General features: G+C 29.4%; 1 protein-coding gene across 1 annotated transcript; it reads right to left on the reverse strand.

Moving 5' to 3' along the window:
- Positions 1 to 2412: 2412 nt before the first annotated feature.
- On the reverse strand, positions 2413 to 15441 carry LOC111627581 (synaptic vesicular amine transporter-like). The gene is made up of 11 exons (XM_023371172.1): positions 15316 to 15441; positions 13193 to 13439; positions 10603 to 10661; positions 10421 to 10504; positions 7787 to 7987; positions 7540 to 7618; positions 7286 to 7337; positions 6982 to 7045; positions 6745 to 6864; positions 6541 to 6677; positions 2413 to 2524 (listed from the first exon to the last, which is right to left on the reverse strand). The coding sequence occupies exons 1-11, from the start codon at positions 15431 to 15433 to the stop codon at positions 2435 to 2437; spliced, it is 1251 nt and encodes a 416-aa protein (XP_023226940.1). The 5' UTR covers positions 15434 to 15441; the 3' UTR covers positions 2413 to 2434.
- Between the last annotated feature and the right edge of the window lie 23 nt (positions 15442 to 15464).

Below are 15464 nucleotides of genomic sequence, written 5' to 3' on the forward strand. Positions count from 1 at the left end.
TTAGTAATAAAATTAATTGTTATAAATCTTTTTCTTTTCGTTAAAAATTAGTAAATTTATCTTATATAAGAAACCAAAGAGCATTATTAATGTTCATAAATCTTTTATTTATTTAAAGAAAAACACAGAAAAAATGATATATTTTCACGTACAGTAAGTAACACATTAATCGACATCATCAATAAATCTTTTATATTGATTTTCTTCAAGGAATGCTCTATAATTAGGAACTGCTGCAGAACCAATTAGCATCATCTATAAATAAATAAATAAGTAAATAAAATAAAATAAAGAAATGTTTTCTATTATTTTATTTGATTCATCTTGGAATAATCAATAGTTTCAATCAATAATAAAAATAAAAACAAAAGAAGAAGAAGAAATTGAAAATCGATAGAGACAATGCTTCTTACTAAAGAATGGAGGTAAAATTTTCTAATATTATTGTTTGTTATAAAGAAATTCTTTTATTTATTTTACGAATCAATAATATATAGATAGATACATCTATAAGATTTACATAATAAAATAGTATTTTTCTATGCGCAATTTTTCTAGGATTTTAAATTCGAAATTTGCTTAGAAATGGGGTCATTATCCCGTGATGTTTGAAACGATCTTCCTATGTAAAAACCGGTATGCAAAGCTCCCTATTCTAGGATATTTATGTAATACATTCGAGCCTCCGATAACGGCCACCTCTCTACAGCGGTAACCTCTAAACAAAAGCCATTTTTCAAGAGATTTGTTTTTGTAAAAANATGAAAGATTATATATTAATATAAATAAATAAATAAGTAAATAAAATAAAATAAAGAAATGTTTTCTATTATTTTATTTGATTCATCTTGGAATAATCAATAGTTTCAATCAATAATAAAAATAAAAACAAAAGAAGAAGAAGAAATTGAAAATCGATAGAGACAATGCTTCTTACTAAAGAATGGAGGTAAAATTTTCTAATATTATTGTTTGTTATAAAGAAATTCTTTTATTTATTTTACGAATCAATAATATATAGATAGATACATCTATAAGATTTACATAATAAAATAGTATTTTTCTATGCGCAATTTTTCTAGGATTTTAAATTCGAAATTTGCTTAGAAATGGGGTCATTATCCCGTGATGTTTGAAACGATCTTCCTATGTAAAAACCGGTATGCAAAGCTCCCTATTCTAGGATATTTATGTAATACATTCGAGCCTCCGATAACGGCCACCTCTCTACAGCGGTAACCTCTAAACAAAAGCCATTTTTCAAGAGATTTGTTTTTGTAAAAAAAAAAATATATAAATGAATAAAAAATAACACCAAATAACGGCAGCCATTTTAAAATGTCCCTGTGCAGCTCTTCATAACTTTAGCTGCATTTAAAAATTGTTGTAATTGGTTTATAACCTCCAAACAACGGCCACCTCCAGTCCTGTTAGTTCCTGTTAATGGCCGTTGTTTACAAGTTTGTTTGCATTTAAAAATTGTTGTAATTGGTTTAAATTTATCTAAGTTTATTATATATATATATATATATATATTTANTTATTATCGATCCGCATCCCACTAGAAGACATCACGAATGACATCTGGCGCTTAGTCAATACACTTGATTACCATTGCATTATACAGAGATCTTTCTAGAGATATGTTAATTCGCTATTCTTATCTTTATCACCTTTACCTCCATTATTTTTAACGAATGTTCGATTTGATCTTCAAAAATCTTACTTTATCGAATTCTAAAATCAAAATATAATGGTATAATTCCATCAAATGCACGTATCGCTTCTGCATTAACGAATAAGAATGCTGTATAGTAAAATCTGTGACCTTTAAAGAGTAATTGATGCCATATTTGTAACATAAGCGTATGCGCGACAAATCACGTCGCGTCGTGTCGCATCGCAAATACGTAAAGAAGAGATGTAACGATCGGAATTTTTTTAATTTAAAATTTTCATAAATATTTAATGAAAGATTATATATTAATATAAATAAATAAATCAAAAAATCGTTGCTTGTACTGATCATTTGTATCGAGTCGCGGAGCAAATAAATTCTGTCGACATTTAAAGGCAACGATTACATCGATAATATTAAGCACGCGACATACGCGGCGCGGCGCAAACAATCGCGTCGCCTCGTATCATGTATAAACAAACCGATGCAACTCGATCCACGTGTAATTTCTACAACATCATATATAAAAATTCATCAATTAAAATCTTATCGTAATTTTTTAAAATAAAAATATTATATAAAAAGTTCATTTTAGTAATAAAATTAATTGTTATAAATCTTTTTCTTTTCGTTAAAAATTAGTAAATTTATCTTATATAAGAAACCAAAGAGCATTATTAATGTTCATAAATCTTTTATTTATTTAAAGAAAAACACAGAAAAAATGATATATTTTCACGTACAGTAAGTAACACATTAATCGACATCATCAATAAATCTTTTATATTGATTTTCTTCAAGGAATGCTCTATAATTAGGAACTGCTGCAGAACCAATTAGCATCATCTATAAATAAATAAATAAGTAAATAAAATAAAATAAAGAAATGTTTTCTATTATTTTATTTGATTCATCTTGGAATAATCAATAGTTTCAATCAATAATAAAAATAAAAACAAAAGAAGAAGAAGAAATTGAAAATCGATAGAGACAATGCTTCTTACTAAAGAATGGAGGTAAAATTTTCTAATATTATTGTTTGTTATAAAGAAATTCTTTTATTTATTTTACGAATCAATAATATATAGATAGATACATCTATAAGATTTACATAATAAAATAGTATTTTTCTATGCGCAATTTTTCTAGGATTTTAAATTCGAAATTTGCTTAGAAATGGGGTCATTATCCCGTGATGTTTGAAACGATCTTCCTATGTAAAAACCGGTATGCAAAGCTCCCTATTCTAGGATATTTATGTAATACATTCGAGCCTCCGATAACGGCCACCTCTCTACAGCGGTAACCTCTAAACAAAAGCCATTTTTCAAGAGATTTGTTTTTGTAAAAAAAAAAATATATAAATGAATAAAAAATAACACCAAATAACGGCAGCCATTTTAAAATGTCCCTGTGCAGCTCTTCATAACTTTAGCTGCATTTAAAAATTGTTGTAATTGGTTTATAACCTCCAAACAACGGCCACCTCCAGTCCTGTTAGTTCCTGTTAATGGCCGTTGTTTACAAGTTTGTTTGCATTTAAAAATTGTTGTAATTGGTTTAAATTTATCTAAGTTTATTATATATATATATATATATATATATATTTAATTAAAAATAAATAAATAAATCTTTTATGAAGTTTCCTTATTTAATCGAGCAATTGCTAAAAATGAAATTGTTATAGTTTGATGCGCGTCGCTTCGCGTCGCGCGCCGGCTATCAACAGATATTACTAATGTTTAAAGTTTTATTTTATTATTAATTTAAAACGTTAAATCGTATATGAAATCATAAATTATTTCCGAATAAGTATTTTAATATATTTAGGGAAAAACTCCTTCATTCTTAACGGAAATAAGGAAAGTATACAATCAATAAATCGTTGCACTCCTGCAAGCGACGCGCGTTGTCGCTTGCGATATTAGACTCAAGTATTATTCGATTGTTTCTATTTAATTTTAAAGAAATCAATAAAAAAAATATAGAATTAAATAAAAATTTGATGTATAAATAAAGTAAAATACGTACAAAACAGTTATTAATTACCAGAAAATATAATAAAATACACTTTTAAATTTATGAAAGCGAAGCGACGCGCTTGACACTTTCAATACAAAAAAGACGTAGAAAATTACATAATATTAATAGAAAAAAGTAAGTTATTTAAATACTTATAATATACAGTTATTATATACGTTAAAAGAGGAAGTTTTATATAAGGAAATTTGCATTTATATGGAGCTAGAATAAAGCAAAAATAATATTTATAGCATCATAACGTGTATATATTTAATGATACTGCTTTATATTAAAAATTTTATCGAGTTATATAACAGGTTATATAAGAAATATATCCAGTGATATTTATACTAGTTGGCTAAAGCTGTCAGGATGGGATTAACAGAAAGGAAGGAAGAAAAATGATAACACGAAAAAAAATTCCTGCTCCTCCTCCTCCTCCTCTTCCTTCCTATACACTACTTGATATAGAGTTAGTTACAAACGGCAATTATCACGTAATTCTAGAATAATATCGTGTGTTATAATAATATTATTCAACTCTTAAACGTTGTTATAAATTTCCTATATTGTATAATGGATATGCTCATTTTGACGTCTATATAAATTTATTTCACTTCTATGTTAATTTATGTAGAATAGGAATAAATTGATTCTTATACATATTATACTTATATAAGTTACTTTATATGTAAGGTATGTAAATTAAATAAATATAAAATCGAGAAAAATTAATAAAATTAATTTAAATATTATTATTTTTTTAATAACATATACTTAGATAGATGTTATCAGGAAAAGTATGATTTACAGGGGCAAGAAATTACTAATTTGAGATGAAAAGCAATTATATTTTATATTAAATAAATTAAAAATTTGCAGCATTATTAAAATTTTTATTATAATTTTACATATTTTTTTAAATATATAACACTTTAAACACAGCTGTAACATTAAGATAATGTCCTTAATTTAATCACTTTATCACTCTATAAAGAGCTTTAAAGTNAGTGTTATCAGAAATTCTCGATCATTTTTTTATTTTTTTGCTAAATGACTTCGTTTTTCAAGAAAGAAAAATTCCAATATCCTAGCAAATGATATAAATTCTGTCTAGAAAGCATCATATCCTTATTTAGTTTACTTGAATTATTCAAGTCAATATGTCAAGATATTTGGAAATTTCTATTCCTACTATCAGCAGTTATTATTCTCTACTGAGAATTTTTTTTTAAAAGATAAAATTTCAACCTGTCCTTTAATAAAAATTAATGTAATGTATTTATATATCAGACCATAAAAAAAATATATATATATATATACCTGATAGAATGTGAAGGATATTTTCTCAACATCTAGATTTATGACAGTAATACTATTAACCAGCAATGGTAGACTAATAAAAAGAAAAGATTTTTCTGTTTAATTTCCAACCTTGCCAGATGTTCTTAACGATAAGTATCTAAACTGCTATCTGATATACGATGAATCTATATCTGAAGAGTTACATTGTCCATGAAGTTGGCTATATACAATCCTATGAAGTTTCATGCCAAAAACTGAAGATGTACATCGTTCTTTATATTTTATATAGCTCCAAAAACCTAGTTTTTATCGTTTTTTTTAAATACAAAACAACGTTTCTTTTATGGTTAGAAATTTAATGTAATTAATTAATGCCAGCGGTTCTCAACCTTTTTTCACTACTTGAGCCTTCGGCGAATAAAGTTTTAATACTGAAAGATCCTTCTTGCGTACCCCCGGTGGTACGTGTACCACTGATTGAGAACTACTAAGCATTAATTTATATTTTTATAATTTTGAAGAGTAAAAGTTTATCGAAAATATCGTCGCAAACTTCTCTCTACCTCTTCATTTTTTAAGTTTATGTTCTTCTCCAATAAAAAAATGATTGTGAAAGTGTAGATCTCTTGCAAAACGACCTACACGCGTGGACTGTTTATGAAATTGCTTTTTTTTTTATTATAAAATCAATTATTTATCTAATTCTAGATAATAGCAATATATATATTTTCAAATGATTAATTAAATTTGTCGATATATTACATAAAATCCCGATAACAAGACAATAAAAGAAGATAAACTTTCATTTAATGATTCAGCCAGATCTTATAAAGGAAATTGTGATTCATATCGTGTGACCTAGATGTTGCTAGTTTATTATCTAAACTACTGTATAAGAAATATATAAAACAAAGCAACGTTCTGAAACTATATTACAACAAACAACCTACATCTAAGCTGCTCCAAAGAAGAAATCATTTAATAATTCTCTATGATCAATAACGTCGTACGATGCTTCTTTTTTTTCCTCTTCTCCCTCCTAAATTCTGCGACATATTGAGTATATTTTCTTTATTAAACTATTAAAAAAATGTACGAAATAAATCTTTAAAAAGTTATCTGTTAGCAGAGAATATTTTACTTAGAAATATTCCATGATTAGGCATGGTAACTTTCATCCTTTAGAGGCCAAGCTTGTTATCTGCTTATACGCTTCAGCTAGGAATTACATTACATAAGTTATCTCATCTGCTATCCGTATTACTGATATACCATAAAAAATGGCTGAGTATATTGGAGGGTTAACAGGATCACTGAACCCTGTAACATCTATACCACTGAGGTGACATATAAATATATATATATATTTTTAAATTTAAATAACACCTGTAGTTGACAGATATCTTACTTCAACTATTGAAAAGTTTTGAATCTGCAAAACTTACACACGCAATAAAATATAGTTATAAAGTGTTATAGAAGTGTCACGTGATAAAAAAACACGTATATTATTAAATAAATATCAAAATTCTAACCTTATTCTCTTGTACTGGCGATGATGAATCTTTTATTAAACAACAGAGAGGGCTGTAAAGGATATTAAGCAAGCCTATGAATCTCATCAGAGTAGGGAATCCCATTAAATTCACTAGTTGACTACCCACAAGTGGTCCTAAAAATTGAAATAAGTCGATCAAATCTTCACAGTTAACATTCTAATCATAAAATAATTAATGTACCTAGGGAATAAGCTAGAGAGACAGCAACTTGAGCCAGAGCGTAGACACTTCCATAAACAGAAACATGCCTTTTATCCACTAAACTGGCGAGTAAAGGCATTAAAGCAGCATCCGCCACTCCTATAAATAGTTTAGAAAGTGCATAAAATTAATTCAGATTTTTGCTAGAAGCAATACAGTAATTAAACATACGCGCGAAGCGACGCGCCGTGCGCGGCGCGCGTATGGTAAACTTACCTATACCTAGACCAATTCCAAAATGGGGAAGTAATAAGTGTGTAACGTGAACGGCAAACGGTATCTAGAAACATTTTAAGAAAAAAAAAAGGGAAGATAATTAGCGTTATAAGCGGGTTTGTCTTAATGAATATAAACTTTGTGTTAAAGACTATCAGATAACATCGTTCCATTAGCTTTAAAGCATAGTTAAGACGGTCATTCTTGATTAAATTCGCATTATTAGATCAAAGACGGAAGAATTAATGAAGTAAGCCACACCCTTCATCTATCTAAATGTAGAAAGTGAGAAAATATTACTTACCGTCGTAGCGCAGGCACCCACCAAGAATAGAGAAAGCATAGCAGTTAACCACCTGACCAATAAAAACATTTCAGAAATATATTTTCAAATTTAAATAAATAACAACGGTCTGTTTGATTGGAGTAATGACCTTTTACGTCAATTTGACGTCACTTCCTCAATTTTACAATTCTCAAGAATGACGTCAAATTTACGTAAAAGTGTATGCACTATTTCAACCAATCAAAAATGATTCTTTTTGTTTTTTTTTTTACCTTCCAAACTTAAAGCTAATTGGTCCGAAAAAATTCGTTCCTATTAAATAACCCAAACTGTCGGGTATAAATACAAGACCTAAAAATAAATAAATAAATAAAATACAGATAAATTAATATTTATCCTGTTAATTCGCGAGAGGATAAAAAAAAAACGAGAAATTAATTATAATTATATTGTTATCAGTTGGATAATAATAAATTTAATAAAATGATCCCTTGTGAGAAGCAATAAGATTCAATTGACCTAATTGCCATTTAGGAGGGGACATGACTTCTATTAGCCAGATGGGCAAACATGGTTCCAATATAGACATTGCCGATGTGGAAATACAAATAGCACCTACAACAACAATAATAATAATATTATTATTATTAACAATAACAATAATATAAATGCAAAGGGTGGCCCAAAATTTAGTTAACCAATTTTGCGAATTTTTTTTTTTTTATCTAAAAAGTTTGCCAAACTTGTTCTAAATGTGATCCTTCTTCTTCTTGATCCTTCTGTTCTTGTTCTGTTTGACAATATAATTTGACATGGCTTCAATACTGTCAAATTGCGTTACTTTAAAATACTTTAACAAACTTGTTGAATTTCTTGCAAACAATATACTGTAGTTAACTGACTTTTGGGCCGTTCTGTGTATACAAGAGAATCTTTTATTGGGGTATACATACCAACGGTTACTGCTATTTGGGGGTCGATCAATAGATTCCAGAAAGTTGAGTGCGATGAAACCTGTGGAAAAAAAATATAATAAAATTAATAATTTTTAGCTAAATATTTATAAATAATTGTCTGCGTGTGCTTGGAATTCTCGAGTTAAAGTAGACTTTAAGGGTGTTCGATGGGGGTGGGATTTCAGTGTTTTATTCTAGGGTACCTCGAAGAATATCCATGCCAAATTTGATGAGGATACGTTGAACGGTATAGAACTCTTTACTTAACAAACATACATAATAAGTGAAGAGGGATGGGCTTTAAGGGTGATTGGGGAAAACCCTTACAATATTTTCTCTAAGGTGTCATGCCAAATTTGATGAGGATACGTTGAACGGTATAGAACTCTTTACTTAACAAACATACATAATAAGTGAAGAGGGATGGGCTTTAAGGGTGATTGGGGAAAACCCTTACAATATTTTCTCTAAGGTGTCATGCCAAATTTGATGAGGATACGTTGAACGGTATAGAACTCTTTACGTAGCAAGTATACATAATTGAAGAGGGGTGGGTTTTAGGGGTAATTGGGAATAGGGACTCTCACAATATTTGTTTGAAAAATATCCATGGCAAATTTGATGAGGATACGTTGAAAGATATAAAACCCTTTATCTAACATACATACATACACGCATATTTTGACTTATAGGCTATACATATAGAGATTTTTAAATTTTAGTTGGTAAATTATTATTATTTTTTTACTTTTATTTTATTTTAGAAAAGAAAATCAGCTTCATTAAAGAAGCAACTGCTTGTGACAACATTGGAAGATTCAATAAACTGTCGATCCTTTAGTTGTCAAAAGGGAAAGAATCTTTTCTTTTCTATCGAGAGCGCTTTGCATCACCAAACTAAACCCAATTTGTTGCCTTTGCAATGTTTCTAGATAGAGCAACTTCAAAGATCTTTTTTTTTTTTTTTTTTACCAAATAGCCTCTNACTGGGGTTTGAAGTGAGCGGTTGTAAAATGGAGTCTACTTTATATTTAATGACTTTTCAGACATTTCAACACAACTGTATAAAAAACATAAAGAGATATTGTGCTTTATAAAGTGACGAACATTTTACTCTCCTTGCTGTTATACTATAACAGAGGAAAAGTATGGCGATAGGTCAAAAACTGACCCCACCCGAAGATTTTTATATTTTTAGACTCAGGGTACTTTGAAAAGTCGATAAATGCAAAAAAATATTCGGAGTTTCTCCCGTATGTATGGATATTAGTGGTATATTAGTCTCTCTCTCTGTGTGTGTGTGTGTGTTTATCCACTTTGAAGCTTAATAACTCCTGTACCTTTTGTCGAAAATTTTTGAAATTTTGCAGGTAAGTTTGTGTATAAGAGAGAAATGTTTGTAGAAATTTTCATAAAAATCGGACTGTTGGTTTGTGAAATACGCATCATCCCCTTAATATCTCCCGAACCAATCTGAAGACTTGAAGAGGATTAACAATTATTAGGGATGAAAATCAAATAAAAAATGCCTGAAAAGTCTAGAAACAACGTTGCTATCTTTTTATTAATATAAGAAACAAATTAATGTTAACTATAATTTATCTATCGTTTGACGAATCGCTCACAAAAATGGAAGTATTTAAATGATGCAGACTAAAAAAAAAATTACACAATTTACAATTAAATTACGTGTAATATAAAATACAAAATATAATTGTAAGAAGAATATTATTAATTATAATCCGTACCTGTTAATAATAGCTCCGGTAAGTGGTATTAAAATTATTTTAAAATTTTTTTACTTTTTAAATTTTTTTCTAGTGTTTTTTACTGTTTTTGTATAAAATAAGATATAATACATTTTTATAAATTTTTTAAAATACTTAATAAACATTATATAATTAAATTTTACTTATTTTTAGTAACAAAAATGCAATATGTATTTATATGTATTTGGTGTACATTTGTACTGTGATGTTTTATATGGCTTTCAAGCCCATAATGTTAAAGCCCTCTAACCCTTATAGGCATGGGTGTCTGCAGAGGGGAGTAAACGAAGAATATTCCACAAATTATAATGTCAGAAGTAACTTTATACCTTTAATGCAATACTGTATTTTATAATCTTATGAAAACCCCCCAAAATTAACTAATTAAATAAAAATGTATTGTCTAAATAATAAGTGATGATAAATACCTGAAATGGAAATGCACGATGATCCAAGTCCATGGATACTTCTCGCCATAAGTAATAAAAAGAATGTTTCACTTGATGCAAATACTAAAATATACAAAATAAATTAATCCAAATTTATTTGTTTCTTTTAATATTTTATTAATTATCCATTTGTATTAATAAAATATAAAATTATCACTTACGTATGCAAGATATTATCAATATAATCGTTCCTGTTACAAGGGGATAGATATAACCCATTCTATAAAAATATAATGGAATTTTTATTTAATTTTTAATTAATTAAATTTATTATTAGTTAATTTTATTGTATTTTTTTAATAACCATCAAATAAAACTGCTATTATATTAATGGGTTCTTTTTAAATACATTTAGTTGCATTCATTTATCAATGGGAAATAATTATAATTAGAGTCAAGCTGTGTGTCTGTTCGTCTGCCTACACATTTTTCAAATTTGCTGAGTTATATAATATACCAATAGGTTAAAAATAAATATGAAATAATAAAACTACTCGAAATATAAGACAAAAGTGACTGGAATGTACCAGAATCACCGCCATATTGAAAAACTAAGCGCAAAATTATATACAGAATACATCCCAGTTTTCATCGGGCATTTATTACTGGTAAGCGCTTCAATCTCGCATTTACTGTTAAGCGGCACACTGCTCCCAACTACTGGAATACAGTAGACCCCCCTATAACACTGTTGATAATTCCGTTTTATATGAATTCCATGTTGTACGAGTCACTTAGATTTTACAAATACGTGAGCCGTTCACAGCCAGGCACACGTATTTGTAAAATCTAAGTGACTCGTACAACATGGAATTCATATAAAACGGAATAATCAACAGTGTTAGAGGGGAATCTACTGTAATTGTTTGAGGAGTCATCTAGTATGAGTAGCATCGATACGTTAAAAAATCCTGCACCCTCAAGTGTTGCCCTTCATGGCAGGGATTCAAATCATTTTCCAACACGATAATGCTCGGCCGCACTGTGGTTTCTCAAGAATGTTGACATACTTTCTCAGCTGCATGGTCTCCATATTTGTTGTCCATTGGCCATATGTGGGATCAGATGGGATGCCAGCTTTGTCATGAACTAGAGTAAGAGATCTGAAGCGGCAGTTGTAACATTTGTGAGCAAATTCGTTACAGGCGAGCACATATATCTGTATGTATGTATGTATGTCTCTATGTTCACATGTATTCGGGCAAGAGAAAGTCATACAAGATACTAAAGGCTGTTTTATATTGTAACGATATTCCGCAGTAAGTTGCCTGTTTGCAACGACATTGTAATCACTTATTACCATCGTCATTAAAAAATAAATATGTGGAATTTATATAAATTTATAGCATTGACATGCAGTTAACTATAATGGAAATCACGTAATTACAATCGTAGTGTTAATTCGTCTGATAATGTAACTCGACTCGAAGTTATATGTAGGAAACAATGGAGATTTTCAAAACTGTATAGAAATGTCTGATGGCCGTTGGAGTATCAATATGTTTGTCTTTGGATTTTCTGATCTTGTAATAAGGATTGTAGAGTTATGGTCGTTATACATACGCAATAATGGAGTATTTCAAACTATTGTCTGCAATAATCCGGATCGCGTATAACATCGAATTTTGTTAAAATACAATAACATCCGATAATCCGGCATCACTTCCTTAGGTGCATAATTAATAGTTAATTCCTGTGTTTTATATGCTTTCTTTTAAGTTCCTATTCAAATAAATTATTATTATTATTATTATTATTATATATTTAAATTAAATACTATACAGCAAACTTGGCTTTTACAATCGAATTGATTCTTAGATAACAGTCGTCAAACGAGTCATTTTACTTCCCATAAATTCAATACTATCAACTGAGATTGTGCACTTGTAAATGTTTTACGTATATAATATCAAATAAAGATGTCCAGCCAAAAATATATGGCACTTAAATAAGGCATTTTATATAGCCGCATAGAAAATTGATATCAAACTGGGGTTTGAAGTGAGCGGTTGTAAAATGGAGTCTACTTTATATTTAATGACTTTTCAGACATTTCAACACAACTGTATAAAAAACATAAAGAGATATTGTGCTTTATAAAGTGACGAACATTTTACTCTCCTTGCTGTTATACTATAACAGAGGAAAAGTATGGCGATAGGTCAAAAACTGACCCCACCCGAAGATTTTTATATTTTTAGACTCAGGGTACTTTGAAAAGTCGATAAATGCAAAAAAATATTCGGAGTTTCTCCCGTATGTATGGATATTAGTGGTATATTAGTCTCTCTCTGTGTGTGTGTGTGTGTGTTTATCCACTTTGAAGCTTAATAACTCCTGTACCTTTTGTCGAAAATTTTTGAAATTTTGCAGGTAAGTTTGTGTATAAGAGAGAAATGTTTGTAGAAATTTTCATAAAAATCGGACTGTTGGTTTGTGAGATACGCATCATCCCCTTAATATCTCCCGAACCAATCTTAAGACTTGAAGAGGATTAACAATTATTAGGGATGAAAATCAAATAAAAAATGCCTGAAAAGTCTAGAAACAACGTTGCTATCTTTTTATTAATATAAGAAACAAATTAATGTTAACTATAATTTATCTATCGTTTGACGAATCGCTCACAAAAATGGAAGTATTTAAATGATGCAGACTAAAAAAAAAATTACACAATTTACAATTAAATTACGTGTAATATAAAATACAAAATATAATTGTAAGAAGAATATTATTAATTATAATCCGTACCTGTTAATAATAGCTCCAATTAAAGGATTAAAAACGAGTTGAGTGAGCGCTTTAGAAGCTAACAAGATTCCAACTAATCCATTTTCTTTATTAATATTTTTTCTTAATAAATCATCATAACTTCTATAATTTGTATAATTATAAACAGTAGAATTTTCAGTAATATTATAGATCCATAAATGATTATTTGTTTCATTTACATTAATTATATTTTCCAATTGATAGATATAATCAGGAATAATAGGAACTGAAAAAATAAAATAAATGTATTTAAATTTTTAAAATTATTTTTAACATGTTTACAACATAGAAAACAATTAAATTCTATTTATATGATCATTTAATTTGAATGAGTCTAATGATTTCAATTAAAAGTAAATTAAATATTCAATTTTCAAAGTATTAATTCGAAGAAACTTGACTACTTTCGCCTTTAGAATAGCGTAAAAGTTGATACTTTTAAATTAAATCATTAAATTCGATTACGTTTGGTTGTAGATTGAATTCAATTCTTAAATCAAAACACTTAACAAGCTTAGAGGTATTGTCCATACAAATCTTTCCACGTGATATTGTTGTTATGATACCACACCGTGGCGAATGTTAACATTTAAATACATTCCGCATTTGTTTTAACGTTTTAGAATATTTATAAATATGTAAAAATAGCCTATTTTTTTACAGTTACTAGATTTATAACATAATACATTAATGTGACCAATAACGTATTTCGTTACACACGGGCGATTTGCCGAGGGGAATGCCTCTCTAGAGGACTTTTTATGGGAATTTGGCCCCTATTTCGATGTTACTAACGTGAAAAAAACCCGCAAAATTCCACGTGGCCAGTCCGTTGGGGAAGTGTGAACCCCACGACTAGCGTTTAGTGGTTTTAACCACTCGGCACTGGGAAAGTATTGCTTTTCTTCTGTGATATTGTGAATCTCGTAAATATTATCTTAAGAATATAACTTATATTTTGCTTGTTAATATATTAATTTACAGATTAGATTTTTGTATATGTATAGTTTCTATTATACTATCTATTATACGTTTATAAGTAACATCTTTTGAGATCTGTCTAAATAAAGGTATCCACCAATAGCCGAATGAATACTGAACACTCGTGGATTAGCGCCTCCCAATGGGCTGACCACGCGTATTCTTTACGTTAGTAACACCTAAATTGGGGCCAATTTCCCTTAGAAAGTCTTGCCGAGAGGATGCCTCTCGGCAGATAACTCACGTGTCGCGTTGTCGTTTACTAATAAACCAGTCTATATAAAGGTCAGAAACAGAGTCAATATGCAGTTCCTTCTGAACTCTCGTAAATTTTCGTGGTTAATTTAACCGGGGAATGACGGGCTCCGTCCCTCATCATCTAGCTTAACCCACAACGGACATGAAAGAAAATCCTCTTAGTACAGTACATTCAATGAGAGTTAAAAATATCTGATTCTAATAGACTGATTTTAAAAATATTCAAAAAATTATCAAAATTAACCAATTTACTTATTCTTATTGAGGAAATTATTAAGCAAGATGACAAAATTCGCACTTGTTGACGAACAGCACCACAAATTTCTCATGGATTGTTCGTTTCGGTTATGTTAGACTCTGTTCCTCACCTTCTGGCTACCCCTATTGTGGGCCTGGACGAATCTATGATGAGCGTGAAGAAAGAGATTGGATTGAATTGATGAAATAAGGCAATGCAACAAGGGCAATATGGTAAGGAAGTGCCTCTCAAGAGGTTTTTCAAAGGGAAACTGTGTTAAACACGCAAAATAAACCCAAAAACTTCACGCAGCCTTGTCAGTTGGTGAGGCGCGAGTTTGCTCTTCACCACCAACTACCATTCTTAGTGTTTTATCCACTCGGCCACTGGTGGGCACAATAAGGCCTTCTAAATTATATCCAGGCCCAAAATGAAGACGTACGGGAGGTGAAGCACGAATCACGACATAACAATTTCTGAAATATTTCTGGTTTTGCTCACCAGGATTCGATCCCGGATCCCCGGGAGCGAAATTCGGCCATTAGTTTTAAAGCAAAAATTAAACCTATATGCAAATTTAAATACATGTAAAATTTTAATATTAATATTATATATACTCACTTACCTATTAAAGTCAATAACATATTATCCACCAGCAAAGAAAAATAAATTAATATAACCATAACTCCAGTTGAATTTTGAATTTTTAATAAGAAACTACACATTCTCTCATTCTCCTCCATAAATAAACTTCCACTAAAATAGAAAAAAAAA

The sequence above is a fragment of the Centruroides sculpturatus genome, unplaced genomic scaffold (assembly GCF_000671375.1).
Source record: "Centruroides sculpturatus isolate CEXI.00-Female unplaced genomic scaffold, Cexi_2.0 scaffold491, whole genome shotgun sequence".
In the NCBI taxonomy this organism is placed as follows: domain Eukaryota; kingdom Metazoa; phylum Arthropoda; class Arachnida; order Scorpiones; family Buthidae; genus Centruroides; species Centruroides sculpturatus.

Excerpts from the sequence above, each read along its gene's own strand:
- LOC111627581 (XM_023371172.1), bottom strand. The coding sequence starts at position 15,433 with ATGGAGGAGAATGAGAGAATGTGTAGTTTCTTATTAAAAATTCAAAAT. Across the intron at positions 7,619-7,786 it reads CCCTCCTAAATGGCAATTAG|GTCTTGTATTTATACCCGAC; the intron begins GTCAATTGAATC and ends ATTTATTTTTAG. Across the intron at positions 2,525-6,540 it reads CGCCAGTACAAGAGAATAAG|ATGATGCTAATTGGTTCTGC; the intron begins GTTAGAATTTTG and ends ATTTATTTATAG.